The sequence below is a fragment of the Podarcis tiliguerta genome, assembly GCF_965153285.1.
Source record: "Podarcis tiliguerta genome assembly, chromosome: 1".
Lineage (NCBI taxonomy): Eukaryota > Metazoa > Chordata > Lepidosauria > Squamata > Lacertidae > Podarcis > Podarcis tiliguerta.
The window spans coordinates 480,316-494,443 of NC_139534.1; the positions used below are offsets into that span (position 1 = coordinate 480,316).

General features: G+C 42.6%; 1 protein-coding gene across 12 annotated transcripts in view; it reads left to right on the forward strand.

Annotated features, from left to right (window-relative positions):
• UNC80 (unc-80 homolog, NALCN channel complex subunit) overlaps positions 1-14,128 on the forward strand; it is a 160,537-nt gene that overhangs the window by 65,349 nt on the left and 81,060 nt on the right. For 8 of the 12 annotated variants that reach the window (XM_083399560.1, XM_083399566.1, XM_083399568.1 and 5 more), the window contains exons 22-24: positions 50-222; positions 7,139-7,351; positions 9,505-9,676. In XM_083399560.1, coding sequence (XP_083255686.1) covers positions 50-222; positions 7,139-7,351; positions 9,505-9,676 — 558 coding nt within the window. The remainder of the gene's footprint in view (positions 1-49; positions 223-7,138; positions 7,352-9,504; positions 9,677-14,128) is intronic. The other 4 variants (XM_083399567.1, XM_083399570.1, XM_083399562.1 and 1 more) reach the window with 1 other exon arrangement.

Sequence of the window (14,128 nt, forward strand, 5' to 3'; positions counted from 1 at the left end):
CTTCCTTTCCCCCTCTCTCCCACAATCCCCTTTTGTACTCTTTTTGAAGGTTGTCAGACCTATGATGACCACCTGGCTTCCAACCAAGAAGGAAGCAAGTCCAAGAACGTGGTGAACTTGGGTGCAATAAGACAAGGCATGAAGCGTTTTCAGTTTCTCTTAAACTGCTGTGAGCCAGGAACAATCCCTGATGCCTCTATCCTGGCAGCTGCCCTCGATCTTGTAAGTAACTGCATGATGTTTCTTGAACACTCTTCACAACCAATAATTCAATAATGCATAAGCTGCGATGTGAAGTGGGAAGAGATTTTTAAAAACACACAAGGAAAGTATGCAATAAATGCTAAGTACAAACAAGGAAATTTTCATGTATCTGTGAATATATACCTGGATAGGATATTTGATTTACTAGATTTGTGCTGCACCTAAAGAAACAGCTCTTTTAATATTCAGATTTCTTTAAGGGTCCACATTTCACAACTATTACTAAGCCTCTATAAATGTCTTATAAACAGAAGACTGGTATATATGGCTCCAACTACTTTAACTCCGCAGAGATGTTCAGCTGATGCTATAAATAATTGAAGCAAGCCATAGCTGTGAGTCTCAAGTAATTCAGTGGGGGGGGGGGCAGAAGGGTAGGGGAGTCTTCAAAGCTTTCTGGTATATGACTTATTCATCGAATGGTGATTTGTGGATCCAAGGCCTAGATGATCCAAGCCCAGCATAGATGATGATTTTTCAATCTTGCAGTTGCTTCAGCTGCTTTGTTCTTCTTGCTTTCCTTGCATCTCATTCACCCTCTGTGCCTTTGGTTGGTTTTATTGCGATTGTGATTCAAAGCACTGCTTTGGTATTTAAAATCCCTTGTATTGCATGGCATGTATTTCTGCACATGCACACACATTTACAATTCACTAGCATTATCATGTCAGTTCAGCTGGGCAGCTTTCTACATGCATCAGTTATTAGACAGCAGCTAGATTCAGGGCTTATCCACACTTACCTTTTGCTCTGCACTTTGTTGGCAAAGGTCTGGGCGTTTTTTATTTATATTTTTGCCTGGCGCTTCTTTGCTCACTTCAACCAGTATTATTTCTCAGCATACATTATTTTAAAAAATCAATTAAAACATTTAAAGTGGGGGGCTCTGTTCCTGGAATCCTTTTTTTAGTCTTTGCAGAGCCTCATTTCTAAGGGCCTACATACCATCACAACTTCAAAGCTACATATCTTCTTCCATATATAAAGTGGGGAGTGAGGTGAGAGGGGCTGCAGAATCAGTAAAATGACTTTCATCCATCCAAATAGCCTCCCTGCCCCAGAGCCCAAGCACTATTTGTTTGGACCAGATACAAACAGGTCACATACCACTCCCGCTCCCCTTGCCAACTGAAAGGTCTTGTCTGTTTTGAAAATTGATTGATAGTTTCTTAAGGTCTCTTTGTTTAAGCTCCATAGGTATTATTGTGGCTTGGTTTACAGCCAGTATATCGCATGCATACACAAATGACAACTAGCATGTATGCACCTATTCCCATTCCCATTTTGTCTGGAGCCTGGCTCATGTCTTTTTAGGAAACTTGTGAACTGTACAGGCTCCCACTATCCCGTCTATCCGATGGATTCTGTGTCATGTGGTTTTTCTTGCCTGGGGATAGACAATACCAGCAAGGGACTAAGGGATGATGAGATTTGTAGTTCTCAAGTAAGCATGTTGCATTGGGTAGGCAAACATCCCTGTTTCTCAAATTGCAAGTATTAAGAGTTTCAAATTACAAGCACCCTCTCTGAGACTGGGTGAGTGGCAGGTAACTGTTCAGAACACTGCTTCTTCTCCGGCAATTGCTGCAAATCGCACATGGGCACCCCAAAAAGATACAGGGAAATAAGTTTGTATAGACACCTTCAAGCATATTCTTCAAATTCAACCTCAGTTTTCATCTTATGGGCTGCTTCCCTCTCCCTAACCTCCAGGGCTGAGTAAACCGCTGTCCCTCCTTCCCACAGTGCTTAGGCCTGCCCTGCACCTAGACTCATAGAATGGTAGAGTTGGAAGGGTCCACAAGGGTCATCTAGTCCAACCCCTTGCAGTGCAGAAATGTTTTGCCCAATGTGGCGCTCGAATCCATGATCCTGAGATAAAGAGTCTCATGCTCTACTGGATGACCTGTGTCCAAAGTGTTTAACTGGGAGTTCAGTTTTGCCTTTATCTTGCCATATTTAAAAGCAGCAAAAGAACTGTAATGGAGGAAGTGGGGAGGCCATTTTGTAAGCAGAATTTCAAAGAAAGTGCCCATCTTGTTAGAACTTTGTGGCGATGTTTTGCTTTCTGTTGTTGACCGTGAGTGGAGTGGTAACCTGTGGTTCTTTTCAGCTATGCATCTCCTGGCTGATTCATTTATCCTCATTTGTGGTGTGTTTCTCTGTGGTGTGAATCCATCCTTACCCATTCTATCACACATCTTCATCTTTCTCTCGCTGCTTCTTCAGATTGCTCTGGGTGTAAGGTAAGCTATTGCAGGGTATTTTCATAATACCTTGACATTCAGCATGCTAATTTTCTCTGAGGACAATGCTTATAACACTTGCTTTACGTGTAAGGATGGGTCAACAGGAATGTACATCACAAGTCCTTTTGACTGAGAGACCTCTTTAGGCATAAGATCCTGCAGGAATTAATTATGCAATCAAGAACTAAGGGCCTTGTTGCCAGGCAATGAACTCCTTTTGAGCAGACCAGGGACAAACCATAGCTTACAGTTTGAAGCATGTTTAACTTGTCATGTTTAGAACTGCACATACCTATTTCTTTAGGAAAATGAACCATGGGAATTCTGATCAGGGGCACGACATGGGAGTAGATGCTCCCTGCATTATGTCACCCCAAAACACCCCTCAAATGTGCTATTTGCACATGAAGGTGCTGGACCAGTTCCAAGCACATTTCATAGAATCATAGAATTGGAAGAGACCACAAGGGCCATCGAGACCAACCCCCTGCCAAGCAGGGGGTTGGACTTATTTATTAAAACACTTTGTCCAGTGGCTAGGAAAACCTGATTTAGAACTCGGGGAACCCATGGCCATCCATATGTTGTTGGACTTCTCCTCCCATCAGCCCAAGCTTGCATGACCATGCTCAAGGATGATGGGTTTTCCCAACATTTGGAAGACCACAGGTTCCCTCATCCCTCATGCTCTACAGTAGCTTTTCTCAGTTTTGAACTCAAGGTTGTCTTCTAAATGTACTCTTCTGTTCCATGCCCCTCTCTCCCACTAAGCAACAGCAAACTGCTTGACACATGAACACTCAGAATCTGACCAGGCGAGCCTAATGGCTCTCTGCAGTCTTATTGTTGCTGTTGCTATTTACTTAGTAAATTTGTATTCTATCCTTCATCCATGGGTCTCAGGCCGTTTCACAGCATAAAAATACAATATGTATATATAATGAATAGAACAAAGTAGAATATGGACTTGCTTCAGGACCTGTTTGCATTTGAGGCTGGTTTGGTGGGAATGTCTCCTAAGGCACCTTTTGCCATGAAGGAATGCCCTGCCCTGGAATATTCATTTGGCTTCCACTATAGCATTCAGACTTTCCATTCCCAGCTGAAAACGTTTTTGTCCGGACAGGCATTTGGTCTGTTAGATACTTAAAGTTTGTTCTCTTGCCCTCCTCCACCCCCTGCTCTTGTTCTCTCTTATTATTTGATTGGTGTTATATGCTGGTTTTTGTTTTTCATTTTTATTAACATTTTTTATGTCTTATTGAATTCTGTTGGGTTGCTTTTTGTGGGTTGTTGTTTTGCATTTTGCATTGGATCTCATTGTGAATTGCCTTGAGTGTCTCATAGAATCATAGAATCATAGAGTTGGAAGAGACCACAAGGGCCATCGAGTCCAACCCCCTGCCAAGCAGGAAACACCATCAGAGCACTCCTGACATATGGTTGTCAAGCCTCTGCTTAAAGACCTCCAAAGAAGGAGACTCCACCACACTCCTTGGCAGCAAATTCCACTGTCAAACAGCTCTAACTGTCAGGAAGTTCTTCCTAATGTTTAGGTGGAATCTTCTTTCTTGTAATTTGGATCCATTGCTCCGTGTCCGCTTCTCTGGAGCAGCAGAAAACAACCTTTCTCCCTCCTCTATGTGACATCCTTTTATATATTTGAACATGGCTATCATATCACCCCTTAACCTCCTCTTCTCCAGGCTAAACATGCCCAGCTCCCTTAGCCGTTCCTCATAAGGCATCGTTTCCAGGCCTTTGACCATTTTGGTTGCCCTCCTCTGGACACGTTCCAGTTTGTCAGTGTCCTTCTTGAACTGTGGTGCCCAGAACTGGACACAGTACTCCGGGTGAGGTCTGACCAGAGCAGAATACAGTGGCACTATTACTTCCCTTGATCTAGATGCTATACTCCTATTGATGCAGCCCAGAATTGCATTGGCTTTTTTAGCTACCGCGTCACACTGTTGGCTCATGTCAAGTTTGTGGTCAACCAAGACGTCTCATATTGGGACAGAAAGACAGGATAATTTCAAAGAAGGAATATATTCATTTTTACCCACAGCTGCATGGTAAGGTTCTGTGGGCCGGGGAACTAACCCTACATAGGTGCTAGAAGACAACCAGAACCCTATTCATGTGCTACTCACATGTGTATGAATCTGGAGTGAGTGGGGCTGCACTTTTAGCCCCACCCTTGATGTTGAGTGATTTTCCTCTAACTGCGTGATAGGCATGGTTGTCTGTAGAGAGACCCCCCAGCATGCAAGTTCTTGTCTGCATTGGAGAAAGAAGATGTAATCCCAGAGTCATCAGAATCAACACAGTAACATTTTAAGAGAACCAGGCTCCCTCCCAGATACACACACACACGTTTTATAATCAGACCAACAAGTGTGTGTTTAAAAAACACACAAGAAGATCTTGCCGCACCTTAAGAACTAATAAATACACTGTGACATAATCTCTTCTGGGCCATAGCTGTTTCATCAAATATGGATTTGCAGCAGAATCAAGGGCTGATGGAGCCAATATCTGTGGAATGGTCCCTCTAACTTTTTAATTAATGGACTTTGGGGATGTATCATATTAAGAAATTAAATATGTAGCCTTTTCAAGTGAGAGGTTCAGCTGGAGAGGATGTGGAGAGGTTATTAATACTCGTGTTGTGGATTTGCCACAAACCATAGGGCAGTAGTCAAGTAAGTTTCAAGTAGAACCACTGAAATTAATGGGTATGACTATGTTAGTAACATTAATTTCACTGGGTCTACTCTGAGTAAAACTTAGTTTAGTACAACCCATAGATCTTATTGCAAAGTGTCCTGTCATATTTGAAGAACGCAATCCAGCAGTTAGCACAAAACTGAATTAAAATGTGCAACACAAGAACAGATAAGAGGAACGATAAACAAGGTGAGTATTATTTCAAAATGTACTTGCGATTGTGACACCAGTAACTATGGTTTGCTGTAAATCAGGAAGTTGCTAATTGAATTGAGACGGGGAACATCAAAAGAAGGGGGGAATGTGAGCACATGGCTTGTTCTTATACTGCCAAACCAAGGTGAACTGGCCTAATGTTTTATGAGCTAGGAACTGCTGCAGTCTGCATTGCTTACTATATTGGATCCAAATGTCTGCAGCATTCAGGTCAACTAGATGAAAAAGTCTTTGCACCTTTTATTCCTGGAGGCTCTAAACCAGGAATTTTCAGTCTGATGCCTTTGGGTGCCATGACACCCATCAAGGCTTCCAGTGGTAGCCCTAGGCAGGTATCGTGGACTATGACTTTCATCGTTGTTGTGAAGCAGGACCTGGAGGAATTTTACCCTTATGCTTTTCATATAATCAGTTATCCATACAATCAGTTATCAGTTATCAATATATTCATATAACCAGATATTTCTACAGTGATTTTATAATCCATGTTTGAATCGTGAAAGCTTCTGCTTAGCCTAATAGCAAATTGCTTAGAACTGAGAAATCCGAAATGAACTTTGTCCCGGTATCTCCTTGTTCTCTCCCTATCTCACTGAACAAGAAAGGGGGAAGCGATAAATCTGATGTGCTGGCACATTTCCCCCCTTGTCCAGACAAGGTCTGAGAAGTGAAACAGGAAACCGCAGAATGTACCTTATAGCAGATGGTCCATAGGAGCTCAACAGCCGAAGTTCCTCTTTACCCTAAGTTTCTATTCCTTGCTATAAATCTGGGGGAAAGGTCAGGCTGGTGTTCAAACTAAAAAGCAGAAGTTGGGAGAGAACTCTTTGTACGGTCAGGAGCAAGGCTTGTATGCGCTCATTAGCTTATTTTGCTGCCGTTCGCAATTGTATCCTATTATGTCATGATCTGTGATGTATGCACTCAGGTATAAAAGCCCCTGGGCGATAGGGCTCGGGGCCCAGTCTTTTGGAAAAGATTCCACTGGGTCAATTATTGCTCAGCAATAAACCTCACTTTCCTTTTCTCCAATTCCTGCATCTGTCAATTCTTGGACTACCGTATCTGAATTCCTATCCCCATCCCCAATATTTTATTCACATTGACACACCTGATGGCAGCCATTTTGAGACTGGCACTCCCAGCACTCTCAGATTTAAAATATACCCACTGGTCAAAAAAGAGTGATGACTACCTGCTCTAGAATCATGGAAACGGCACTGCCTGAAAATCAGGGGCATGCCATTTAAAGGTTTTTAGTAGGAATATAAAGAAGCAGTCTTGTCTTCAGAAATTTCATTGGGAATATCAGCAACCTGGCTGTGGGTGTTGCAATTCAATTCAGTGGATACTTGCTCCTAAGAAAGCAAAATCAGTATATTTAATAATAGCACTTAACAATTTTTCTCTAAATAAATGAAGAGAAACTGTAACTATGGGATTGCTTGTTTGGTTGAAGCCATCACCAAATTGATATTATAGGCTACTTCTACCCTTGTCATCTAATGAATTGGCATGACCACATGAGCGATCTATCATATTTGACTCAATAAACTACCTTGTAGCTGAACTATGAAATCTAAATCCTGTCAGTTTGAGTATATAAATTGGTACCACATTTTAAAATAAATGTTTGGGTTTTTAAAAACTGTTAATGACATTTTCACAACACATTCTAGGAGGCACCAGTGGTAGCAAGAGCAGCACTTTTCCTGGAATGTGCCCGCTTTGTTCACCGCTGCAACCGTGGCAACTGGCCAGAGTGGATGAAGGGACACCATGTGAACATCACTAAAAAGGGTCTTTCCCGTGGGCGCTCCCCAATAGTGGGGAATAAACGTAACCAGAAGTTACAGTGGAACGCAGCCAAGCTCTTCTATCAATGGGGAGATGTAAGTTCAACCTTTCTCTCTCTCTCTCTCTCTCTCTCTCTCTCTCTCTCTCTCTCTCGTAATCAACATTATTCAGAAACATTTGTGTTTAGTTCTGAACATTCCATATTGCTTTCTAGACCAATCTGGAAACAGGAAACAGGTACATGCTAGAAACCTGGAAGTCAGAGTAGCCACCTTCAGAAGTTATCCTCCACCAGCCTGCGTCACATGAGCAGAGCAGTACAGTTCCATGTGCAATGCCTTCTGGTGCATGTGACCTGGATGGCTGCCACTTTGCCTTTCAAAACCCTTTCTCAGTGGTGTTTTATGAGATGCTTTGGGAGAAGGCAAGTAAGCGAGAGAGCCAGCCAGCCCAGCCCAACAAGTGTCACTGGTTTCAGCTGGTGAGGATGGTAATGGTGAGCTGTCATTGGGAATGACTGGGTGGGGGACCTGTCACCACTCCTTTCTTCATCTGCAGCCTGAGACAGTCTCCTGATTCTGCCTAATGATATAAATGGCCAATGAAGGAAGGGGGGGAACGCTGAGATAAGGATGCAGCGTGGGGAGAGAATATTCATTCAGTTCAGTTACATGTACTTTTAAGTTTAAGTTGGGTGAGAAGGACTAAAGCGATTGCACAGTTGAACTCCATCTTCCTTATTAATTTCTTTTTTAAAAACACCTGCACATATAAAGCTTACCTGGAGAGGAGGATTCCAGCTTTTTCTTCTTGGTACAGTTGCATTTGACTTTATTCAGTTCTTTTCATTTTAGCTTCTCATTTTAGCTTTTCATTTTAGTTTCTCATTTATCAGTTTGCAGTTTTTTAAAAGTCCTCATGAAAATTTGTATAAGACTTTGTTTTATGTGATATAATGATTACATAGAATATGATTTGAATTTGTTATATGATCCATTCTGGGATTTCTGTGTGCTGCAGAGGGAGGTAGAAATCTAATAAATAAAAGAGAGTTCCTGGTTTGACTGTTGCTTCTGCCTTAAGGCAAATCACTCTATGCTGGGCTTGTTCCTCAATCTTCAATATGTGGGTAATGATGCTGATCTGCCTTATGGGACTCTCGTAAGGATTATCGAAAGATATGTTGAAGTACTTGGAGCATTTTAAAGTACTGTATAAATGTTAAGTTTTATGATAATAATCTATTCTATTTCTTTTCAAATTTTGAACCAGTTCAATATAAACAGAAACATGTTAAAAAATGGAAACTAATGGAGTTTGAACCCTTTGGATCATTTAAATTAGAGGCGTGCCCTGGCCACCAGATTTGGTTCAGACCAAATATTTTAGAGGCTATGTCTTTCCCTTTTGACCGAACTGGGTGGAATTTGGAGTCATACCAGCTCTTCCAGAGTGGATAAAGCTTGCCAATTTATGGGCAAATCAGCCCAGGTGCTAGGCACTGTTTGAAGCTTAATTTTGTTTAAAAAGCAGGGGGGACCCCTGAATCTCCCTAAGTGTTTTGTGGGCAAATTGGTCTGAAAATTGCAGGCATGAGAGAGATGCCCCTGGGTAAGAAACCTGCCAAATTGTAGATAAATAAGTAAAGGAGTTTTGGAGCCAAACTTGATTTTAGTTTGAGAAGAACTAAAAGAGTTTTGCTTTTGTAAAACATTCTCTTACTGCAAGCTTAACCTTTCAGGCATAACAGAGCTCCCCTCTCTGCCCTCTCACCTCTTGATATCTTCCTTAAGCTTAGAGAGGTATGCTCAGCTCTGAAAATCCTCTCCTTCCCACATTGTTTTCCTCAGGGTAGAGACTTGAGCAAAGCTGCTCCACCTCCCCTCAGCACCCTGGTGTTTTCCCTATGTGGTAAGCTTAGAGACATAGTTTTTCTTTTAGTAGATGGTTGTCTGCAATGTTTTAATGCCAGGGTCACTGAGGCCCCTCTAAGTGCTTTACAGTTCTCTGTTTCAACTCATGCAGCCTCTTACAGATCCCCTCTTTACCTTGAACAAGCCGCAGAACAGTCCCACCTGATAAATCCCACCTGATAAATTTGCAAACACCCCTAATCCCAGTCTTTAACTCTTTCAAGCACACCGGCCATGTTCTTTATTTGAAACCTCCAGCTCTCTGGTGAAGCTTTGCTGCCCTAAGTTACCTTTGTAACACTTCATTATTTTCCTTCTTTTGTTTCTCTTGGCAGGCAATTGGCATCCGTCTCAACGAACTCTGCCATAGTGAGAGTGAGAGCCCAGCCAATCTGCTGGGCCTCATTTATGATGAGGAGACCAAGCGAAGACTGAGAAAGGAGGATGAGGAAGAAGACTTTTTAGATGACAGTAAGGAGACTCCCTTTACTACAAGAACCCCCGCTTGTAAGAATCTCTGCTTTAGGAACAATTAATTCTTTTTTATTTTCCTCTTTCATTCCCTTTCCACCCAATTGTATTCCACACTTACCTCCCTTTCCCTCTCTATCTATCTGTGCTAAGATGTAACATGTCATGTAGTGGTAGCAGCAGCAAAAAGGAATTGGATCCACCGAACAAGGAGAATAAGACTTTAATTCAGTGCAGCTAGTCATGTTCAACAGATAGTGGGACTCATCTGCACCCAAATATTACTTCCAGCAGGTTCAGAGGGGTCTGGATGAGCATTACAATGCAGACACAGGCATGCACCTGAACTCTTATTGGCTCTGTGTGCATGGACCATATATCTGTGGTAGTTAGAGATGAAAGTCAAATTCCGTTCTCTTTGCATTTAAAGGTAAAGGTAAAGGACCCCTGACAGTTAAGTCCAGTCGCGAACAACTCTGGGGTTGCGGCGCACATCTCACTTTAATGGCTGAGGGAGCCAGCACACAGCTTCTGGGTCATGTGGCCAGCATGACTAAGCCGCTTCTGGCGAACCAGAGCAGCGCACGGAAACACCGTTTACCTTCCCGCCAGAGCAGTACCTATTTATCTACTTGCACTTTTTGGCATGCTTTCAAACTGCTAGGTAGGCAGGAGCTGGGACCAAGCAACGGGAGCTCACCCCACCGCAGGGATTCAAACTGCCAACCTTCTGATTGGCAAGCCCTAGGCTTTGGAGTTTAGACCACATTTAAAGGTGAACACAGCCAACTTCCAAGATTCACACTTCTCTTAATTTCGCAATAAAAGCCAAGTAGTCGGTACAGAAATACGTATGCCAGGGTAAAGTGTGCATAAAAATGCATATAGCATAATAAGTATTATATTAGGGGAAATTGCATAGAAATGTGTGTGTGCTTGGAGAAATTTGCACTAATGTGCTGGTGCAGTTTCATGTGGACTTTAGTGGGGGGAAATCCACAAACTGCGGTGGAAATAAGATGAACTTGTTACTGGAAAAGTGAGAAAAAGAGAAAGACTTACCCATCTCTGATGGTATTACACATTAGTTGCATGAAGAAGGTCTGATGTTCTGTTCTGGCATCGACATTTACAATAATTTCACATGGCAATGCCTGGAAATACCATTTTTGTGCCTGAGAACTTGGAGAGCTGCTGCCAGTCAGAGTACATCAGGGATGGGGGACCAGCCCCATCTTGCATGGCAGTGGCCCGGGATGGAGGGAGATGCAGTTCAACAATATCTGGAGGATCTTAGATTCCCCACCCCTGGAGTGGACAGTAATGGTTTAGATAGACCAATGACCTTACTCAACAGAAGGCAACTTTTTATGTCCAGCGCTGCTTCTGGATGTGGTTCTCCTTGAATTGAATTGATCAACCATGAATAAAATTGATTGAACTCTGTTAGCTTTTGGATGACTGTTTGCCAGGTTGTTTTGATGGTCCTCCTTTCAAAAACACTGGTCATGTTTTATGTATGTAGTCCATATATAGTGAAAGTGGGCAAATAATTATTTAATTAATTACATACAAAGATCTTGATCCTGAAGGGAACCTGCTGAGATTTTTAGTCAGTTTCCTCTGTTGCATCCAAAAGTGTACACCGACCAGATCATTATAGGTGCTCCCTTAGAAGCCACAACTGTGACAAACTTATGACAGATCTGCAGAAACTATTAGTTCTTAACTGAGACAATGTCATTTTAAAAACTATAACTGGAACCTTAATGCTATAAATTATGTGGATGAGATAGCCTTCCTGATATAAGATAGTATTCATCTCCATTCCCTTAATATTTACACACCAGAACCAAAGCTAAATGGAAATTAGGTTAGTGTAAACTAGATATCAAATGTTCATGTGTTCATTGCATTAAAAACATGGAAAACAGGACATCGTATAATGCAGTGTTACAATAGTACATATTCTTTATGAAGGCAGGAAGTTTTTAAAATCAAAATGAATATGCAGAACATGACAAGACCTCATGCCAATACACTAGCATGCAGTTTACACTGATGTTCAGTACAATATCCTCTCCAAACATCATATTCGTGTGTGAGCTCGTGCTACTGTTTTCCAAAAAGCATGTAATCCATTAGAGCTTTTTGTAAGTTTGTTGGCTTTGTTCTACAATTGCAATGTTCTAAGAACAGGGACACGGGTGGCGCTGTGGGTTAAACCACAGAGACTAGAACTTGCCGATCAGAAGGTTGGCGGTTCGAATCCCCATGACGGGGTGAGCTCCCGTTGCTCGGTCTCAGCTCCTGCCCACCTAGCAGTTCAAAAGCACATCAAAGTGCAAGTAGATAAATAGGTAGCGCTCCAGCGGGAAGGTAAACAGCATTTCCGTGCGCTGCTCTGGTTCGCCAGAAGCGGCTTAGTCATGCTGGCCACATGACCAGCTGTACACCGGCTCCCTCAGCCAATAAAGTGAGATGAGCACTGCAACCCCAGAGTCGGTCACGACTGGACCTAATGGTCGGGGTCCCTTTACCTTTACCGTTTAAGAACAGATTAGTAAAAAGCTATGGAGGAACGCTAGTATAAATATTTGGGTTAGAATCCTAGTTAAAATATGTAATTAATGGAGCCAGGTGCTGTATTCTCTCTTTACATAGACATAGTTTGAAGTTTAAAGCAGGAGGATATGTAGAGGGGTCTTTATCTGCACCCTCACATTGCAAACATTGCTCAAGTTGCTGTCTACATGGAGTAAAATTGGAGGTATTTAATGTCAGGACTGGTCGTTGTCCTCTTCAGATCACCACACAAATGCTTCTTGTTCTTTATAAAACTTTTTATTGTGTATTAACAAAACAATCTTATAAACGGTTCTTAAATATTATTCCTCAGAGTCACTTCTTTCAGATACCTTCCGAGCTCTGCTTCTCCATGACCAGCCACCCTCAAAATGGCGAAGGCGCCTCTCCCTTCGTTTTCCCGCTCTTTTTTCTAACCTCCTGGCTAGAGCTGGCCTGTATCTCCTCTCCTCCGAATCTGAGCTAGAACTTAACCCTTGCCTTTCTGTGAACAGCCAGTCCCTCCCTGTTGTTCCTCTTGCTCCCTTCTATTAGATTCACTGTTCTCCCTCCCCCCTTGGGTAATGCTTTCTCCCTCTGATAAACTGAAAACTTCTAACTCTTCCCTGACATCACCCCCTCCCCTAAGCCCCCCTTCCTCCTTCTCGCTCTCCTCTGTTTCTGAAGGACCGAACCCTCTGAACTCTTCTTCCTCACTATCTGTCTTTTCAAAAATTTCTTGAAGATGCCAGTTATGGGGTTTTGGCTTGTGGGGATATTTTCTATGAAATTCTCTCTGCAATTCTGGAACGTTAATTTTTTCTGCTGGTTCCCATGAGTTCTCAGACTCATCTAACCCTTTCCATGCAACCAAATACTGTAATTTCCTCCTACTTATTCTCGAGTCTAATATCTCTTCCACTTCAGCCTCCTCTTCCCCCATCATGGTGGGAAAAGGAGGTGGTTCCCTTGAAATTTGATACTTATGCGCTGGTACAAACACTGACAATAAAGATCTATGAAATACAGGGTGTATTCTCATATTTTCAGGTAAATGAAGCTTGAAAGCGACTGGGTTAATTTGAGCCTTTACTTGGAAAGGTCCCAATCTCCTTGGTTCTAGCTTTTTACACCTCCCTCGTATTGGTAGTCCCTTGGTAGACAGCCATACCCAGCTCCCTACTTGGATTTCTTCCCCAACTCGCCGGTGCCTGTCTGCAGCTCTCTTATAAGCCTCTTTAGCTTCTTCCAAATCCTCTTTCAATATCTCATGAATGCACCTCAACTCCTCTATCATTTGTTCTGCTGCTGGTACTGCTAACTGCTCCTCTTGACCTGGGAATGCCCTTGGGTGCAAGCCATAGTTTGCCACAAATGGGGCTCTGCCCGTAGACACATGCATTGCATTATTATACGCAAACTCTGCTAGACTCAACTTCTCTAACCACCCGCTCTGCTGATAACCAGCATAACACCTCAGATATTGTTGTAGTGTTGCATTCGTTCTTTCAGCTTCCCCATTGGTTTGCGGGTGTCTCGCCGACGTGAGGCTTAGCTCCACATCTAGTAACTGCATTAACCTCTTCCAAAATTGTGATGTAAATTGGGCCCCTCTATCTGAAATGATTTGTGATGGCAAACCATGCAACCTAAAAATATTATCTAAAAACATCTTTGCAGTTTCCTGTGCGGTCGGAATTTTGGTACATGGTATGAAATGTGCCATCTTGGTTAGCATGTCAACCACCACAAAGATCACTGTTTGCCTATGGGATGGCGGTCGATCCGTTATAAAATCCATAGACACCACATCCCAAGGCCTTCCCGGCGTGGGCATAGGTTGCAACAACCCTGCGGGAGCTGCTCTGGGTGCCTTGGCTCGTTGACATACTTCACAACCTCTTACATATTGTGTTACTTCCT